Source organism: Ovis canadensis, chromosome 11 (genome assembly GCF_042477335.2).
Source record: "Ovis canadensis isolate MfBH-ARS-UI-01 breed Bighorn chromosome 11, ARS-UI_OviCan_v2, whole genome shotgun sequence".
Taxonomy (NCBI): Eukaryota; Metazoa; Chordata; class Mammalia; order Artiodactyla; family Bovidae; genus Ovis; species Ovis canadensis.
Window position 1 is genome coordinate 56722220 of NC_091255.1, and position 21180 is coordinate 56743399.

At 46.1% G+C, this 21180-nt stretch overlaps 1 protein-coding gene and 1 non-coding gene across 2 annotated transcripts in view; one reads left to right on the forward strand and one right to left on the reverse strand.

Annotated features, from left to right (window-relative positions):
- The window catches only part of ERN1 (endoplasmic reticulum to nucleus signaling 1), an 83312-nt gene extending 68133 nt beyond the window's left edge, over positions 1–15179 (reverse strand). The window contains exon 1 of the mRNA XM_069541756.1: positions 14928–15179. Within this exon, the coding sequence (XP_069397857.1) occupies positions 14928–14975 (48 nt within the window). The 5' untranslated portion in view covers positions 14976–15179. The remainder of the gene's footprint in view (positions 1–14927) is intronic.
- On the forward strand, positions 3990–4062 carry TRNAG-UCC (transfer RNA glycine (anticodon UCC)). The gene has a single exon. It is a non-coding gene; the product is annotated as a tRNA-Gly (tRNA).
- Positions 15180–21180: the final 6001 nt, after the last annotated feature.

The following is a 21180-nucleotide window of genomic DNA, read 5'->3' on the forward strand; positions in this document are numbered from 1 at the left end:
AAACCAAAACGGCTGAGTGTGTACTTGTACGGAGTGGGTCACAAAATCCACGTTTTCTTGGTTTCCTGCGTAGCTCACAGAATAAGCAGGAGGGCACGCTGTTCCTACGGATGCAAAGCAGACCTGGGGGAGAAAAACACTCCTCGAAGGGGAAGCGTTAGATACGGCTAACAGTCTGTTCACAGCCCAGGTGAGGCTTCCTGGTGTTGTCATTTAGACTAACGTCGGACTGGTGTTGCTTAGTTGGTTTACAGCTGAATAGGAGCGTCACACACCGAAACCTCCCGGGAGAGTTTCACAAATGAGACAGTTTTTGTGGTGAAATATGGCCCACAGAGCAACCTCATGGCAAGTTCTCCTGCTTTTGAGACCCGTCATCTGAGGCACTTCTCCAGCCAGACCCCAGGCACTGGATCACAAGGCTCCCCTCAGGAGGCCAAGGAGTGACAGGCACCCTCTCCAGTGGGGGGTGGGGAGGGGCTCCCTCTGCAATAACTGCAGTCACTTCCGGGGCTATTTTCTCTGCAAGAGGCAGAAATCCAGGGCAGGGAGGTGGGGGAGTTGGGGGCACTAACCTTCCAGGTCGTGGCTGAGTCCTGGATCACAGGCTCACGTTACTCAGGAGGGTTGGCAAGGACAGGCAGTATTTATCAATCTCTTCCAGGCACTCCCTGGTTTACGCTTCTTCCTGTTGGCTGACTCCTCTATGTCCAACTTTCTTACTGGTTCGCTTATTTCAACCCCCACCCCCACGCTGGACTCCTCTCTCCTACAGGTAACACAGAAAGAAGGGTCCTGTTTTCCATGAGGCACTGGCGCCTCGAGGTCTGTAGGACTCCTGCCTTCAAGGGTTTTACCATCTTGCAGAGAAAAAGTGCCGTACAGGGGAAAAGACGGCAGGTCCCACGACTGTGACCCCTGGAAGCTGAGCTGGCAGCATGCCCAGGCCCTGCCCAGGGCAGCTCCCTAAGATTCTGAGCCCACATGTCCCTGCTCAGGCCTGCTGCTCACTCTTTGGCCCATCCTGGGTTCGTGCAACTCCAAAGCCAGTTAATCCTTAAAACTCCAAGTGAAGGGACTTCCCTGGAGGTCTGGTGGTTAGGACTCTGTGCTTACACTGCAGGGGGAATGGGTTTGATTCCTGGTTAGGGAACTAAGATCCCACATGTCGTGCAGTGCAGTCAAAAATAAAAAATACATGGAACTCTAAGTTAAAAACCCCCAAGGTGTCTCCATGAGCCTGTCACACGCTCAACAGATGTTATTTGGAGAAAGAAAGCTGAAAGATGAGCTGGGGCACAGGGATGTATGTCCTGGTTCGTGCTCTGAACAAATCATTCAGTTTCTCTGTGCGTCAGCTTCCGATTCTCTGAAGAAGACTGGGTTGGGTGTGCCCTTTAGCTCAGAAGTAGGACAATCCAGGGTTTAGCAGGCTCTCGCCTCTCCTCATGGTTTACTGTGGATCCTTTCGGTCCCCAGTCAATCAAAACATGACCCAAACCCAAGTAAGAATGAGAGTGTTCAGAAGTCTTGATGCCTTTGAACACAGTGCTGGTCTTCCAACACCCCAGTCTCTCCACTTATTTTGAACTATTGCAACACTGAAAATTATAATAGTAATAATCTGATTCACTTTAAGGTTCAGGGTGGGGAAAAGAAACATCACATAAATGGACTCATATTATGTGGGAGGAGATAGGTGACTCTCAAGTACACGTCCTTGCCATAGACTCTTGAACCAACCATCTCCTAATCTGAAAGGGAGATCTCTATTCTTCTCCAAACCACAAACCCGATAAGCGACTGAACTTCACCCCAGTGCCAAAAGCCCCAGAGACTTCCAAGTACTGAACCGTCAGATAAAGATGATGCAGGATTGGTGTCAGAAGCAACTGTGGTTTGGTTTCCCAGTTCCAGTACCCAAACTTCAGATAAGCATGTTCTTAATCTCTCTGTGTCAAGAAAACCATTTTCTTCTTTGCAAAACCAGACCCTGGCAAGTGGAAAATGAACCCGAACAGAAGGACTGGGTGAGGTCACTGGATTGTTTAGAGGAGGTGGTGTTTAGAGGAGGAGGTGAGGCTAATCACACCTCTGGAACTTCGAAAGGGTCCTTCACACCCTTGCTGCAACTCAAGAAGTTCCACGAGATACCCATCTCCACTCGAGAGGAAGCACGAGGGTCCCGCACACATCCGGGGGTCAGATTCCCTAAACTTGGCTTTATACTGTTCTTGTGGTATTTGAGTTTATCTGGAGATTTTATAAATACATCCACAACAGGTAAAAACTATTTAATTCTGTTTGTAAATACACACACACTCACATATATATATATATATATACACACCACATGCGTATTTGAGAACAGAAACATCACAAAAATCAAAGAACCACTGCCTCTGTCCCCTGAGTCACAGAGGCATCTGAGGTTTCCTTGACAGATTTTTAAACCTCTTATGTTACTGTTAAAAACTGACAACAGTTATACTCAATACCTCATTTTTTCTCAGGATTTGCAAACATACGTGAGTGGTCAATACCAGTCCTCCTGGGGACTTCCCTGGTGGTCAAGTGGTTAAGAATCTGTGCTGCCAAAGGAGGCCATATGCCAAGGGGCATGGCCAAAAGCTACACAAAACAAAACAAGACAATGGGAAACACACCAGCACTCCTGAAGATGAGACGAGAAATCAACTGGAAGATGAACTGGCGTAGGGACTCCAACCCTAAGAGATGTGATGCTACTTAGAGTGCAGGGAGGGCACAGCGGTCAGGAAGGCGCCAGGCTTCCGCGGGACCCTACAGGACCACCGAGCCATGGCTGGCAAAAGCACAGCCCCGTGGCGACTCCAGGCCCCCGTCTCCCTTGCTCTGCTCTTTCTTTCCACAGGATTCCATCACCTTCGCACAGCCTGTGTATCCTGTAATGACCGTCACAGGATCCCATCACCTCCGCACGGCCTGTGTATCCTGTATTGATCGTCACAGGATCCCATCACCTCCGCACGGCCTGTGTACTCTGTATTGACCGTCACAGGATCCCATCACCTCCGCACGGCCTGTGTACTCTGTATTGACCGTCACAGGATCCCATCACCTCCGCACAGCCTGTGTACTCTGTATTGACCGTCACAGGATCCCATCACCTCCGCACAGCCTGTGTACTCTGTATTGACCGTCACAGGATCCCATCACCTCCGCACAGCCTGTGTACTCTGTATTGATCATGCTGCTTGTTGTGTCTTGTCTGTCTTCACCAAGTAGGTGGAAGCTTCTCGAGGGCAGGAGACTTTGTATTGTTCATTAACGTGTCCCAAGCCCCTCAGACAGCGCTGGCATATACAATAAAGCTGGCAGATGAACCGGTGGGATCCACTACGTTCAGGAGCTGGGGGGCTTGGCGGCTGGAGGCAGAGGAGCCCCCACCTTCCCCCAGCCAGCTAAGAGCGGAGGTGGAACAGTGGAGCTGGGGGACTCGTCCCTTTAACCTCAACGGTGCCTAATCGGAAGACGTTTAGAAAGAGGCCCACGAAGACGTTTCTAGTTCCATGGCCCTGTTTTACAGATAAGGAAATACAGGGGAAATGACTCATTTGCTGGAGTCTCCCAGCACCAGCCCCTCATCTCCCAGGTCCCTCTCACAGAAAGAAGCCATTTTTATCACGTAGGTCAAAGGTGTGTGTGAAGGAATTTCCCTGGCGGCTCCAGTTGAGTTAGGACTCTGCACTTCCACTACAGGAACTAGGATCCCAAGGCCAAAAACAAACCAAAAATCCTGATGCATGAAAACAGAAGACTGTGCCTATAAACAACATTTCAAAACAGCTAAAATGACCAACTACACTAGTCTACCTGCTTAATGAACACAGACTAACTTGGGACTTCCCTAGGATTAAGTTCGGTCGGGAAACCCAGCTCTCAGCCTGGAGCTCACCCAAGTGTTAGGTTAGATGCCGAGCCCCGTTCAGAGGCTGTCTTCAGGGACTTCCCTGGTGGTCCAGTGGTTAGGACTCTGTGCTTCCACTGAAGGGGACCCAGGTTCAAACCCTGGTCAGGGAACTAAGATCCCTCAAGCCACACAGGGCAGCCAAAAATAAGAGGCCGACTTTACAGAGTGACCTCCCACTTCTACTGACTTCTGTCAGCATGGTTCCGGCAGAGTTTAGATGTGTTCTGGACCAGTCCGTGTGCGTTTCAGAAGTGAGTTCCCTCTTGTTTCTAAATCAGCTCTTAGGATTCTCTGGGTAACAGCTGAGGGGCAGTGGCTAAGACAGGGACTGGCCATCTCCTGCGGGGCCTTCTGCGGTGTGGCCTTTCAAAGGTGCACCTGCTGCAGAAAAAAACCTTCAGGCTATGATAATCACCCAGATGCTCACAACACTCCAGATCACAGAAAGGGGAAGGAGAACATCACAAACTGGGTCCTCTGGCAACTCATTTCCAACGTGCACATTCTCACCCTGCTAAGAAAGTCCCTTTTGGCTTTGTATGCTTCATTCTTTTACTTTAACAGTTAACTCACTCCTTCCACAAATTTCTCCCATACCCACTTGCCTTGGCTACTTCACTCTGGCTACAAACTTGAAGAAAGATTTTATTACCCACCAGGGGATGTGAAGGAACCTGGAAAACGGTGTTGTTTGGATTCCTTCAGGCCTCTTAGTGTACGAAGAAGGTAAAAATAATACATCAGCTTAAGTGGAACTGCAATTCTAAACATCTTATAATTCAATAATGAGATGTATTTGAATGCAAGGCCAGTTATTGGTTAAAGCTGATTTTTTAAAAAGCAAATTCAATAGTTAGTACTCAGATAACAACAACAACAAATATCCATCTGTCTGGAATTACTTGTGCTTTAAAAGGTGGATAGTTTCACTTTCATGCATTGGAGAAGGAAATGGCAACCCACTCCAGTATTCTTGCCTGGAGAATCCCAGGGACGGGGGAGCCTGGTGGGCTGCCATCTATGGGGTCGCACAGAGTCGGACACGACTGAAGCGACTTAGCAGCAGCAAAAGGTGGATATAGTGTACTAGAAAACACATAATATGTTTCCCAGGTGGCTTAGTGGTAAAGAATTCGCCTGTCAGTGCAGGAGACAAGGGTTCGATCCCTGGTTCAGGAAGATTCCACATGTCAAGGAGCAACTAAACCTGTGTGTCACAGCTACTGAGCCTGTGCCCTAGAGCCTGCACTCTGCAACAAGAGAAAGCATCACAGTGAAGAGCCCATGCACCGCGACGAGAGAGCAGCCCCACCAGCCACGAGCAGAGAAGCGCCTGCACAGCAGCCCCACCAGCCACGAGCAGAGAAGCGCCTGCACAGCAACAGGAGCCAGCATGGCCAAAAACAAATAAGTACATAGATTTTATTTATATATATATATAAAGAAAACAGATAATGCTAGGTTCTCTATTTCTACCTTTTTTTTTTTTTTGGCTGCACTGCATGTGGGATCTTAAGTCACGAAACCAGGGGTCGAACCCACATTCCCTGAATTGGAAGTGCAGAGTCTTAACCACTGGATGGCCAGGTAAGTCCATCTATTTCTAGTTCTGCCACTAACTAGCAGGACGTATCAATCCTAACTTCCATATAACACACGCTGAAAGCCAGTGGCTCTGGCCTGGTCCAGGGTTCTGTGAATTTTTTTTTAAAGAAAGCATGCCAACCTCCTCTCTTAGAAATTCCAATTTCATTCATCTGAAGTGGGGCCTTGGCATAAGGTTATTTTAAAAGGTCCCAGGTGACTCAGTCAGCGGGGTGGGGAAGCACTGACTCAAGTTGACACCTTCCCATTGCAGCTGAAACAGGTGTTTCTCTCACTCCTAGAGGCTCCTCAGGAATCACGGGTCATTTGCTTCAAGAGGAGGGAGATCCGAGTTAGTTTTGGTCAACAAACTCCCCTGACCCAACTGGAGATCGACGACAATGTCAGGGTCAAGGTTTCTGATGGCACTGTTTGTTCAGAAAATGTATGAAAAAAGAAAAAAAAAATCCGGTTTCCATGACAAACTCTCCTGTAGCCAGGACAATGATTCCCCCCATTCTGAAATACAGAGGGGAAGATAATCTCTTCAAGGAAGGGGTGGTTTTGAATTATAATTATAAATTAGTCTATTAACTAGGGAAATCATGTTTCATACATAAGAGGACTACTCTGGATCAAGGTTCATTTTTTTAATGGTGAAACATCATGCTGAGTGAAAAATGAAACTGACTTGGAATAATCACAAGCCATTTATCTCCTGGGGTTTAGCAGTGGGAAAATTAATCTCATGACTGATATGAGGGGCCGATCAAGAGAGCACCACACACTGGGGGTCATGTCCACCCAAGCAAGTATCTTGGAACCCCTCTCATTGTGTGGAAGGAAACACAGTTGATAAGATCCCATTAAAGAATGCAAATTACAGCTAGAGCAACATTTTCCTTATTCCCTGCCCCAAAACCATAGCCCATTTACCCAATGATAAAAGAGCTCCTTGTCTTATTGGTCTTCAAGAGCCTCCAAGAGAAATCTAATCAATATTCGCTGAGTGCCTGCTACAGAGGGTATGGCTGACTCACCATGCTAAACACCATAGAGGGTGCAAAGATGGGCAAGACAGTTCCTGGCCTCAAGGATAAACCGGCAGGAGAAGTGGGCCACCCCACGCAGGGGGACCTTCCTGCCCCCTCCTCTCTCTGTCACCACCCTCTCCTGAGACCCATCCTCTACGGTGGCCCAAGGGCCAAGCCTACTCCCTCTCATGTCATCAAACACCCACATCCTGGTGCCAGAATCTGGTGGGAGGTGGGGCCCTCTGCAAAGTCAACCCACACCCCAGACCCAACCTGACCATTAGAGAGTTCTGTCTTTTCGGGACCCCTTGCCCAAAGCTCTGACTACAGCAGGGAGGAGCAACTCTGGTTAAAGGCTTCTAAGACGTGAACTTTCGGTTTTGCTATTTCAGAAACATTTGGGGGCAAGACCTTACAGAAAAACATGCACCTGCTTGGATATTATTAGACCTCAAGCAAAGAATCGAGCTTAAATGGCAGGTTTGGTGTAAGAGCCTCTTCACCTGCACTGTCCCCATGATCGATGGATGCAGTCAATGTTCCTGATGGAGATGCTTAGAAGGCAGCGTTTTCACCCCAAAGCTGCATCTTTCTCAGGTTGAAACAAAGGGTGAGAGGCTGCGACTGTCCTGGGAGGATGGAGACCATTGGAGCATCTCCCCAAGCCTAGAGCAAAGCCTCTTTCCACTCCTTCTCTGGATCCCATCTCTCACTGCAACACGGCTCGGTCGGCCCTCAGGTTTGTTCTAACAAACGTACCAGAACGTAAGCACTGCAGGGGCTGCTCTTCAAAGGGAAGCAGGAGGATCAGATTCAAGGTTCGGTTCCCTCCCTGGCCCATGACCACAGACAGGTCACCGGCTCTGTCTGGCCTCAGCTTCCTTGTCTATCTGCCATGGGGACACAGCAAAGCAGTGACTGTTCACCTGGAGAGGGCAGTGGTGATGCCTGGGTGAGGGTAGTACCCGCCCCAAAATACCACCCTCGAAGGTTCTAACCTGCTCCCACCACTGTCACTGATGGCCATGCATCCCATTCCTCAGGTGGGGGCAGGGTGGGGAAAATATTAAGACTTGGTGGGACTTCCCTGGTGGTCCACACTCCCAGTGTAGGGAGCCCAGGTTCAATCCCTGGTCAGGGAACTAGATCCTACATGCTGCAACTAAGACATGGCATAGCCAAATAACTAACTAAATAAACAAATATTTTTTAAAAAGATTTATTGGTCTAAACCAGCAAGATCTTTTCTAGGAGTCTCACATACTCTTTTTGGTGTTGCTGTTTAGTGACTAAGTGGTGTCTAACTCTTTGGGAACCCATGGACTGTAGCCCACCAGGTTCCTCTGTCCATGGGATTCTCCAGGCAAGAATACTGGAGCGGCTTGCCAGTTCCTTCTCCAGGAATCTTCCCAACCCAGGGATCGAACCCACGTCTTCTGCATTGCAGGTGGATTATTTCACCACTGGGCCACTTGGGAAGCCAAACATACTCTGATGGGAAGTTATGCATTTATCCATACATGCTCTCACTGCTCACGATACATCTGGAACTTTTTGGAAATTTTCTTCAAAGAATATACTTTTGAATCCTCTAAGAGGTAGAAAGTCTCTCATTAGTTTTTAGAAACAACCAAAAATCCAAGTGCCCTTTATAAATCATGCAATCAAGCTAAGTAATAACAGTTTTGATCAAAACTTCAGCGTGGGCCATGTCAAAGCTATATTCAAGCAGAGACTGGAAAAAATTGGGAAATGTTTTAAGTTGTGTAAGAATAAACAGCTTAAGAATTAAAAAAATAAATACTTGCTTTTTCAGGGCTCCTTTTTTTATTTTAAAGTTGAATTATTAAATGACACTAAAAAAAAAAAGTTTAAAAAAAGACTGATTTGACATGAACATTGACCCTGAAGGGGTGATGATTTTGAAAGACACGACATTCTCTTGGATGAAAAAGTTCAGGTACGTTTGTGGAAAAAACAAAACAAATGTTTCACTCTATTGTCAAGTGGTACTTTAATTTTCCTAGGAAAAACAGCTGTATGGACAAGCTAATGTTTTAAGAACTGTGACCTCCAAAAGAGACAAACAATGCAGCAATTTTTGATTTATAAACCGTTTTGAGTCGAAATTTTAAATGGCCTCATAATCAGCTATCAAAAGAATTGTGGGAATTCCCTGGCAGTCTAGTGAAGGACTCCGTGCCTCCACTGCCATGGCCAGGGTTTAATCCCTGGTCAGGGAACTAAGATCCTCAAGCTTTGTGGCACAGCCAAGGAAAACAAACAAACAAACAATCTTTTCTCTAGAGAGTGGGCTACCCATAAAATCAAACTCAAAGAATAATGCCAAGGTATTTCTGAAGCCACATCTGCTAGAAAGCTGATCTGAAACCACGGCAGACCAAAGGACCTATACTAATTAACATTTTTCGATAGGTTTGTAGGTACACAGGGCATCATGAAGGAACTGCTGTGATTATTCAGGTCTTCGAAATATAAGCAAAATAAAACCTACACATTCCGTTTTCAGACTTTAAATCCACCCTGCTAAAAGGAAACACTTTAAAGCTTACTCTAAAATGGCTATCATGAAACCAATTTAAGGTTTGTTTGTGCTTTTTAAAACATCTACTATTGCTTGAGGGCTGGAGGAGGGAGCTCTTAAAGAATACATATGACCAGCAAATTCCAGCCCTAGGAATTTATCCCAAGGTAATAATTAAGCAGTTGCGATGGGCTCTGGCGTTTAGCAGTAAGGTTCATCACAACTGTTCACAGTAATGAAAATTAAAAGCAGCCTGAATATCTAAATGGTTGAGTGGTCAAATTACGGTATACCCATTCAGAGAAGTATTACAGTGAGCTGTATACAGGGAAGCAGCCAGTGAGAATAATGTTGTAGAATTAAATTTACTGACCCAGTAAGATCTATGATATATTTCAGTTTGGGGAAGAAAAGCATAACTTATGCAAAGTGAGCACATAAAAATGTCCAGAAGGACATATATCAAGATATTAATAGACTAGTCACAGAGAAATGCAAACCAAAACCATAAGGAGTTATGACTTCACACCCACTAGAACAACTATAATTAAAAAAAAAAAAGACAGATATTAAGCGTTGGTGAGAAATTGAAGCCCTCCTAAACTGCAGGTGGGAATGTAAACTAGTACAGTTGCTTTGGCAAATGGTTTGCCAGTTCCTCAAAAGGTTAGACAGAAAGTTACAACATGACCTAGAAATCCCACTCTTTAGTATATACCCAAGAAAAATAAAAAATACACGGCCATTCAAAAATTTGTACCTAAACATTCACAGCAGCATTATTCATAATAGCCAAAAAGGGGAAACAACCCGCGTCCGTCAAATGAAGAATGGATGTACGAAATGGGGGATATCCACATAATGAAATATTGTTGTTTAGTCACCAAGTCCTGTCTGACTCTTTTCTACCCCGTGGACTGTAGCCCGGCTGGAGTGAGCTGCCATTTCCTTCTCCAGGGGATCTTCCCCACCAAGGGATCAAACACATCTGGGCATTGCAGGTGGATTCCTTACCACTGAGCCACTAGGCAAGTCCTCACAGAATATCATTCATCAATAAAATGGGGAAAAACACTGATACAGGCCAGCAGACGGATGAACCCTGAAAATGTTACGCAAAGTGAAAGAAGCCAGACATGAAAGACCACATGTGGAATGATTATATTAATATGGAATGTCCAGAATAGGCAAATCTATAGAGACAAATGGAGATCAGTGGTTACTGGGGGCTGGGAGGCTTGGGGGATATGGGGTTAACAGGTACGGAGTTTCTTTCGGGAATGATGAAAATAACATAAAACTGTGGTGATGGCTGCACATTTCTGTGAATACACTAAAAATCTGAACTGTATATTTTAAACGAGTGAATTTTATGACATGTGACTTACAGCTCAAAGGAATGACAGAGATGGCTGGATGGCATTACTGACTCGATGGACCTGAATTTGAGCAAGCTCCAGGAGTTGGTGATGGATAGGGAAGCCTGGAGTGCTGCAGTCCATGGGGTCACAAAGAGTCAGACACTGCTGAGCTGAACTGAAAGCTGTTAAAATGTTAACAGAAATAATGTTTGCATAATATAATTATAGGTTTATTGTGTTTATTTTTTAAATTTAGACCATCTATATTTCTAACTCTTCTTTTTACCATAAATATGATTACTTGAGAGGTTTTCCCAAATCTTCCCATGTTATTATACAGAAAGCACCAAACACAAAAGATTTGAAGAAAAGGAAATATACCTTTCTTACAATAGTGGAATAACTGGAAAACAACCCAGATGACCCCAGTAGGGTGATCACTAGGCAAAGCATGGCTTGTTACCACATTAGCCCTGGTCAGTTTTGACCCCCGTCCCTATCCTGAGGCTGACACAGAAGGCTCAAATGCTTTTTGCATGGATGATAGTTTACTAAGGTGCTACTGAAAGTCACAGACACAGTGGTGCTCTCAGAATACTTCCTAACAGGTCACAGGAGACGTCTGGTGGGAAAAAAAAACTGAACAGAAATACCGAACCCTCTTATACTGTTCGATTTGCTGTGTGTTTGTACGTGAACAGAGATCATAAGATAATCAGAAGTGATACAGAGCCTGTGTAAAAGTGAAAAATTGTTAAAGTCATGTATGCAAGGACCTTGGGACTTTGTTTGGTGTTTGAGGGGAGGGCGGGTCTCAAGCTCTACTTTTCCCAGTCCACGTGTGTTCTGGCGCACTCACTCATTTAAATATCTCTAAGCACTTGTTGCTCTGAGGCAGCAAACTCTGAAACCAAACATGGAATATAGGTAAAGATAAAATAAGGAGGGGGGGATCCCCAGCCCCTGAGAAATACAGCCAACCAGCATGTTTATTATTCACAGACTATGATTCACTGTCCCTGTTTTTTAAGCCAGCATCACATTCTAATCATATTGCTAGGTTACGGGCCCTGAGTTATGCGTGCATAATAAAAACGGAACCCATCAAAATGATACATTAGGCTTTTCTCCCCATATCAGGCTTTTCTCCCCATATCATCTCTTTAGGGAAAACATTTGATCATGATAAAACACACACAGTATTAAACCTAAATATTACTGTGGATTCCCCAAAACAAAGAGGTTTCCAATGAAAATGAAATAGTTATCCTATGAGTATTCAACCTGGAAAACAGAGTTGCCATCAAAGGTAGGCAAAAAACTATATTCCCAAGAGGCCCATGCAGGTGCTACTATTTGGCTCAGACAGGAGGAAACCTTTATGTGGCTCACTGGTATTTATATTCAGGAATATGGTTTACCATCAAACTTTCTCAAGGATCACTCTCATACACATTTTCTCCTGTGATTTTAGAAGCTGTATCACTGTGGAGAGCCACGTGGGCATGCAAGTTACAGAAACAAAACAGACAAATGAGCATTACAGTCTAATTTCACGATCAGCAGTCTTGAACGTGAGCTTCAGGAAACACTCTCCTCCACTGTATAAATACTTGAGACCTCCTATGGGGATAATTCATGCAGGTAATAAGTATCAGAATAAATAAGAAGCAAGGCCATTTCTAGTAAGACTTAATGTCTCAGTGTGTTTTTGTGGACACTTCTCCGGGACCTTGTTTAGTCCCCTCTAAAATCCAAACATCAGCTCAATAAAAGAGATCGCATATCCTAAAGTACCCTGAAGAAGGTGCCCTGCCTCGCATTCGACAGATCTCTTTGGTACTTGAGAGAAGTGACACCCAGACGTGGCACAATGAGGACCACGGGGCAGCAGTGATGTGATAGCAACGATGCACCACAAACCAACGTTAGGCACAAGATCCAGGTCCAGGAAGGAGGAGGAAACTCACTGAATAAAGCACCTTCTGGATTAACAAAACAGACTCGGGTGCTTAGAAACACCGACGTAGCTGCATTTTAGGTCCAATAGCCTAGAGTCTCGGCTTGTGGACGTCTGGCTAAGACACACACTGAAGGGGAACCACAATATTGCCTCCACTGCACTAGTTACTTCATCAGTCAAAAAGAAACAGCATCAAAAAAATATCCCCTGCCCAGGCACTGTGTAATATTTAAAAATGATGACTTACGAGTGAAAAACACCTTCTGGGGGATGGGATGGCAAGGAGAATTTACATTGTTATCTAATGTGATCTGCCAGGTCTCGTCACACATGTGAGTGTGTCAGCTGTCCCCATTTCACAGATCAGGAAACGGAGTCTCAAAGACTCTGAGGACACAGCTACCAAGGGACTGGAAAGCAGTCAGGTTTGTCTGATTTTACAGCTCTACATTCTGCACGGAACATCACTGCAGCCTAGCTTAACTGTAAACTCTGCATTTAGAACTTCAAAATAATAATTCCTGGATTCTCTGCTGGTGCAGTGGATAAGAGTCCACCTGCTGATGCAGGGAACATGGGTTCGATCCTGGTCTGAGAAGATCCCACGTGCCACAGAGCAGCTAAGCCCGTGTACCACCACTACTGAGCCAGTGCTCCGCAACAAGAGAAGCCACTGCAATGAGACGCTCGAGCACAGCAACGAAGACCCAGCACAGCCAAAAGCTAACTAAAGGAAAAAAAAGATTTTAAAAAATAACAATTCCCACCATGTTTGGAGATCGAAATTTTTACGGGTAGGTGATTCTGGGAGTGAAATTCTGACCTTTTCCCTAAAGAGCTGTTACACTCTAGCATAACCTTTTGATAAAGGGTCTGAACTCTTTTACCAAGAACTCTGGGAATTTTGGATTCTCAATACAAGTTGGAAATATTTACATGAACTGAAACTATAGTCCCAGTTAAAGGCTACAGTTATTTTTGGTTCTTTAGCCAAAGTTTTTCAATAACTGAAACACTAGAATCCAGTGACAGAACAGTAAACGAAAAGAGGTGGCAAAGAAAACCAGATACACAGTGATGATATGCAATGATTGGTTTCCATGTCATACACTTTGGTCATCCTCTTCACACTCTTTTTTGTGAACGGGTGCCAGGCACCAATTAACCAATCCAAGATGAAATGTTCAAGTTCAAAACCTGACTCCTGTTGAGAAAGTGGATTTTTTTCCTCAACCAGAAGGAAAACTTAACTTCCATGACTTTTGTGGAGTGTGTACAAAATTTAAAAAATGAACTTGAATTTGAAAAAAAATGGCCTCCTACTTCTTCAGCTATTTCCAAATTCTTGTTACCTACCCCAAGAGCACAGACTAGTATTTACCTAAAATGCATAACCTCCAAAGAGTTCACGCTATGGCACTCAGGGACACACACGTCCATTCTTCACCTGAACACCTAGTACCTGATACACCATATTAAAGAGTACAAAGTGGAGGTCATTAAATAGAACCTGCTCCAGTGTGCCATGCCCACATCCTGAACAATACATTAAAAAAAAAAAAAAAAAAAACAAACACCTAAATTAGGTTCTTCCAACCAGAAGGGGGAAAAAAAAAAAAGCCGAGTTTGTCCACAAAATGTCCTCCCAGCCAAGGTGTCCGAGTCCACAGCCTGAGAGAAGGCCTGAAATCGTTAAATAAATGTAAACCAGGCTCTTCTCTACAGAGAAAAAAGAAAAAAAAAAAAAGATGAAAAGACGTTTCGGACAGCCCCGCGGTGTTCTCCCACGAGGAGACAGTCTGTCGTTTAAAGTTTAGGAGCAGCCTCACCGCTGGTCCCATATGGGGTTTTTTAAACCGAGTCCCATTCCCACCGCTTAACCTGCTTAAGGAAGTCTTGCTGCCCCCAAAGGAAGCCCGCTGCGTCCAATATCAAGAAACCTGCAAGGCAGGTAAGCAGAATCAACTCTTGGGGAAAGAATGCTTAGCCACTTTCAGTGGCATTTGTTTTCCAAAGTTTTCGCATTTTGGAAAGTTCAAGCGAGGATTATAAACGCAAGACATTCCCTTCCCCTTGGCCACAGGGCCCTTCCTGCCCTCCCTCCGCGTCCACCGCCAGGCCAAGCCGACTCCCACCTGTGGAAAGGGTCCGACAGGTGGGACGGCCTCCCAAGGGCCCCGGGCCTTCTGGACACCCTGAGGTGCCGCCAGGGCGACACAAAGTTGCGTCGGAGAGCACGCGGCCCGGGAGGCGCTGCTCGTGACAGCCGCGCCGGCCAGCGAGGCCCATGGGTGGCGGACGCCTTGGCGGGGCCGGCCGTGGCCGCCACTCGAGCCGGTCAGGAGGCCGCCTCTCCACGCCCAGCGTCGCCTCCGCCCCGGCGGGCGCACGGAGCCTGGGGCCGCCGCCGCCGCAAGCCGCCGCGTTCCCGGCTCGGACCCCAGCCCGTGCCGCGCTGTCCCCCACCCCAAGCTTCCCGGTCACTCACCCCGGGGCCGGGTAACAGCAATGCCAGCAGCAGCAATCGAACAAGCATGGCGAGGACTCGGCCTGGCTCCTGGCCGGCCGGCCGGCTCCAGGGGGGCGGTGCGGGCAGGCGGGCAGAGTACGGGGCGGGGGCGTCGCGACGACAGAGCGGCGGCGGCCGGGACTCAGGGGACGCAGCGCTGACTAGGCGGTGGCGGCACCCCCATTCCCGGCCCTATAAGTGCCGGGCGCCGGCGCTTCTTCCGGTCGGGGCGGGGCCGGAGGCGGGGCCGACCTAGAGGCGGGCCTGGGATTGGGCGGGGCCCTGGTTCGGGGCGGGGATTGGGCTGGTCTGGGCGGGGTTGTCGTGGGGGGCGGGGTTATAGGCGGTGCCAAAGGCCTTCAGCTGGCCTTGGGTCCCTTGGCCGCGGCGGCGGGAGAAGAGGACCAGGCCTCTGTGTTGGGCATCTAGGGGAGCTGAGTGAACGAGGCAAAGAACTTGTCTGAGGCAAGTGGAGGCCGGTAACCCGGCCAAGTGGGCGCATTCCCTGCCCCAGGCGGTCCTACTGACCTCCGTCTAGGGACCCTCTGCGTCAGGCTGGATCAGGAAAGACCAGGAGACAGGCGGTGCCTTGAGTCTAGAGCCCCGCCGTAGTGGGATCGTCGGTGGTCTCCTGAGCGAAGGCAGGCAGCTGGCAGGGGATTCCTGCAAACCCGGCGTTTCTGCTCTGCGCGTGGCTATTGCTGAGTTCACATCCCTGGTGCCCTCCAGTTGCGCCTCAGTTAACCCAAAGGTCCTTTTCTTCCCTTTCTTTGCCCTCAGGAATTCCCCTTCAAATCATATCCAACAGCCACCAATTCCCTTTGGTATAACCATGGCCAAGTCATTGGCCAAAAATTACAAACAAAGAAACCATTTTTGGCTGCTGGTGTCATGTGTGTTTATGTGGCATTTGTAGATGTGACCTTGTGAAGCTTGACATGTGTCAAGCTTGGAGAAAGTGGGTTTGTTGAGGACTAGTACAAGGTCCATTTGAAGGCTATGGGCTCTTAGCCTCATTTAAAGAGCCTGGAAGCTGTTTGGTCACTGGGTCCCATGCTGCCCTCCACTTATATAGGTGAAAACTGGGAGAGAGGACATTGTAACAAGAGAGAGGTTGGAAGCATATTTCTATATTCTAGGAGAAGAAGAAAACAAGGATAGTGACTTCTCTAATTTTTCTTGACTTGTTCATATGACAGTCCAAGATTTTTCAGGGTTTAGGGGAAACAAGTAAGCAATGCTAGGGAAAATAAAGAAGTAGTTGGGATTGTGTTCAATATCTTGTAAGAACCTATAATGGAAAAGAATCTGAAGTACACACACACACATATGAATCACTTTGCTGTATACCTAAAACTAACACAACACTGTAAATCAACTGTACTTAAATTATTGTTGTTTAGTCACCCAGTCATGTCCAGCTCTTTGTGACCCATGGACTGCAGCACACCAAGCTTCCCTGTCCTTCACTATCTCCCAGAGTGTACTTACAGTTTGAAAAAAAAAAAAGTAGTGGAGGACTGACCAGATGTCTGGTCTGGACATATATGAGCCAATCTTATCTCATTTCAGCAAACAGAAATGCTCATAGCGGGACTTCCTTGGTGGTCCAGGGGCTAAGACCCCATGCTCCCGATGCATGTGGCTTGGGTTCGATCCTTGGTCAGGGAACCAGATCCCACGTTCTGCAACTAAGAATTTGCATGTAGCAACTAAAGATCCCGCATGCTACAACAAAGATCGAAGATCAAAGATCTGCAACCAAGACCTGGCACAGCCAAATAAATAAATATTGGGGGGGGGGGGAAGGAAATGCTCTCAGTAAACTAAAATCCCATCAACAAAATTCCCCAACAATATTCCCCATTCCTCTTCACTTTCTGCCATAAGGGCGTGCTGTGATTCATGGGGTCACAAAGATCAGAAACGACTGAGCTGCTGAACTGAACTGATTCCCCATCCCCAACGTGATATGCCTGTCACAGTCGAGGGACTAAACGCTACTCATGTTGGAGAATCCAACACATCAGTTTAAGGGAGGACCAATCTTGGTAACTAGACACATTTTAGTGTGTCTGTTACTAGACACACTAGAACACAGAGTAGACACATTTTTGAAAAGTGTTATCTGCATGTCAAAATGCAGATGGAGAGGTTTGGGATTGGGAAGAGATGTGCAGTAACAGAAGCTCCATCATTCCTGGAGCCAGGGTGTCCAAGTGGCCAGGGAGGAGCCCACAGGAAGTGGGAGGAGCCCATGGAAAGTGGGAGGAGCTCTAATGATTATCTGTCCAGCTTGCAAGAGGACCACAGGATGTGTAAGGCCACACCTGGCTTCCCACCCTGGGCTTCCCGATGTAAGACCACAGGGTTGAGTTAAAAGAGAAGCTTGACTGGATAATGCTACTTTCACATCCCTTCTCTGGTGCTTTTTTCCTCTAATAGAGTAAATCCAGGAGGGGAACTTTCTGTGCTGGAACTCTGGAAGCCCTTTGACAATTGAAAATGTCACTGTGACCCTGTAAGCACAGTAGATAAAACACAAAGGGGAATGCTTACCTCAATCTGACTCATAAATCAATTTTAAAGATTTAATAAAGAAAAAAATCCATTCCAAGGAGATGGGTCCAGGTAGGTATATTTATCTTGTACTTGTTTGAACCAAATCTCCAGGCCATAATTGCACTGTTTTAGGTAATCCAAATTTCTTATGCACCAGTTTGATTTTTCATATGCTTAATCAGTCCATCTGTCTTGTGCATGTCTCCACTTGATTGGCAACTCATACTGATAAGTTCTGGTTTTATTTATGGCAGCATTGCCCACAGTCTTGTTCAACAGTCAAGTATTGTTTCAGAGAGTTTTTTGCTTGTGATAAAGCAAAAGCTGGCATCGCTGATAAATAGACAGAAATGGAAATACTTCTATAGGGTGCCTTTGAAGTGGACCTGACCATAGAAAAGACCAGAAAATGGTCAGTAAATGACCTTTCTGGAAGTTGTATTAAATAGCATCCTCTACCCAAAGCAAAGGTCATGTTTTTAGGGTAAAGATAAGCCCTCTTTTTCCACCAAGGTTAAAATGTATGTTCAACATGTGACTTCCCTGGTGGTCCAGTGGTTAAAGAAGCCGCCTTGCAGTACAGGGACAGGGAACATGGGTTCAATCCCTGATCTGGGAACTAAGATCCCACATGTTGCAGAGCAACTAAGCTGGTGTGCCACAACTAGTCAGTCCACATGCCGCAAGGCTCATGATGCATTGAAGATCCTACATGCCACAGTGAAGGCCTTTTTCAGCCAAATAAATTAATAAATATATTTTCAACAAAAATTGGAGCAAGCAGGACCTGAATTTTATCAGCAGGGGAGAGCTAGTGGTGGGAGAAACTGAGTTAAAATCTTCACTTCTCTCTAAATCAGCGGTTCCCAAACTTGGAGAGGTTTTCAAAAATAGATTTCCAACACCTTTTTATGCCTTCTTCCCCCCACTGATTCAGAATCTTCTGGGGTGGAGCCCTGTGGGGTGGAGAGTGTGTGTTTTCCAGTTTCTGCAGTTGAGAAGGGCAGCCAAGATCCTGGAATCCAGCTCACTCCTAATGTCCGGTGTTAATCCCTCTGGCCAGTAATTCCTTTTATTTATTTTAGCAAATTTCGCCCTCTAGTGGAAGAAATTACGACCCAGCCTGCAAAAGTTTGTGCTGAAACAAAGTTTCGATTCTATTTGAAACCCTCCAAAATTTCATTTAAACATGATTGTGAGGTTAGTTTGCAGACAGCTCTTTAGTGAGAGATTAGTTCCTTTTGAAGAAGACTTGAAAGGAAAATCTGGTAAAACCAGAAATGGAGGTCATGGTTGAAAGCTCCAGTACCATATCAAAGGAACAATGTCTTTATCAGAATAGACCCATTTTTTTTTTTTTAATGATTTTCATGCTGCTACTGCTCCTAAACATACTTGCACTTACAGCAGACGTTGGTAGTGGGGTAGTTAAGAGATAAATAAAATGATGAAGCAAGACTCTCTGGTAGCAAGCTAAATGGGAAACTTTTTCAAAGCTGCTGTCACTGAGCAGTTTGGTAGTAAGGTAAATAGAAGTTTGGTTCTTCCTGTTCTGGGATTTGAAATGACTGTGATGCTCACTCTAAAAGAACCTCTTTTTACCACAGAGTCCAATCTACCATGCACTTTTCTTGTACCACAAAAATAATTCTTTCTTATCCACAGTCAATATTTGTTGGCTGTTGGCTATTATTTTAAAATGTGCAAAAAACGCATGCATTATAGGACCAGCTCATGTTATCGGCAGTTCTACGAGGTAGTGTTTTTGGCCCCATTTTACAGATGATGCATTGGAATTTTAAAAGATTAACAGCCAGGTGGGTAACACACAGCTAGTAAGAGGCACAACTCAGATTTTTTTTTTTTTCTTGGCTGCACTGTAAAGCATGTGAGATCTTAGTTTCAAACCAAGGATCAATCCCAAGTTCCCTATATTGGAAGACGGATTCTTAGCCACTGGACCCCCAGGTAAGTCCCAGCACAACAACAACAAAAAAGAATATTTTTTAAAAAAGGAAGAAAGAAAAGAACTCAGCTATCAACATAACTTCGAAGAAGCCATAGCTGCTGCAGTGTTCCCCCTTCACCGGTGTTATTCTTGCCCGTCCCTAGTGTTGTGACAAAGTCCCCATTGTGTGGCCCGTAAAGGTGGTTAAGCAGCAGCCCAGGCTGCTGGAATACTATTAACAACCAGAAGTTTGTACAAATATGTGATGATAAAGGGCATTGCCTCCAATAACATGTGAGTCTCTCAACTGGGGGTTGGTTGTGCAAAAAGCACGACCCACAAAAGTTACTGAGCAGCCACGTGGGAGAGAAGAGTGGACTTTCCCATGGGGTTTCTGCCCCAGGAGGGAGCTCAGCCCAGTCCTGTCTGATTATTTGTTCACTTGCCTCTGAGAGGTTGCATTATATGAACCACCCATTTGTGCTGAGTCTATATGCCACGATGGTGAAGCATCCATAGCGGTACCAGTGTGGGAGTTCAGTCGCTCAGCGGTCTCCAACTCTTTGAGAGCACACTGGCTGCAGCACGCCAGGCCTCCCTGGCCTTCACCATCTCAAACTTGCTCAAACTCATGTCCACTGAGTCGGAGATGCCATCCAACTGTCTCACCCTCTGCTGTCCCCTTCTCCTCCTGCCTTTAATCTTTCCCAGCATCAGGGTCTTTCCCAGTGAGTTGGCTCTTCGCATCAGATGGTCAAAGAGTATATTAATATTCTCAAAGGGCTGCTTCAGTGCCAACGTGGAAACAGCCATCCTCTCATAGTGCCTCCAATACCTCCTAATCCCCTGGAGTCTGGCTGATTTTCACAGAAGTCTCTGGAAAGTACTCTCAGGCAGCTCATAAACATTCTTCCTCCGGTATAATCCTAGCAGGCTTGCTTCATCTTTTTCACTCTGGCCCTCTCTTGTTTTCTGTTTGTTTTTGGCCGGGCCATGAGGCTTGTAGGATCTTAGTTCCCCGACCAGGGATTGAACCAGGGGCCCTCAGCAGTAAGACTAACCACTAGGCCGCTACGGAATTCGCCCAGGTATGTTAACAGTCCTTTTTTTCTTAGGCTTTTCCTCCTTGGAGAGTACTATTTTCTAGTTTTCCTGTTGTCTATCTACTCTTTTTCCTCCTTCCAGACTGTGTTTCTTAAGGCTCAAGATATAAACCTTACCTATTCTCTCTCTCTCTCCTTTCTTTGTAAGAGAGCTCATTCACAGATAGAACCAAATTTTAGAGCAGAAAAACTTCAGCTATAATTTCATCCTCTTCGTTTTGCAGGTGATGTCATCTTTGACCTTGCATGGTTACCACTCATTATTCATGCATTCTTTTAACAAATATCATCGAGGGCATCCCCTGGTGACTCAGATAGTAAAGAATCTGCCTGCTATGCAGGAGACCACGGTTCAATCTCTGGATTGGAAAGATCCCCTGGGGAGGGAAATGGCAACTCACTCCAGTATTCTTGCCTGGGAAATTCCATGGACAGAGGAGCTTGGTGGGCTACAGTCCATGGTGTCGCAAAAGAGTCGGGCACAACTTACTGGCTATACAACACCAAAGGCGATGGGATGTGCACAGAGAGCATCAAAGTATAAGGCCAACTGTGAAAACCGCAAGAAGGCAGGAATAAACTTTAAAAGAGAACTATGGTGCTCATGGGAAATAGATGG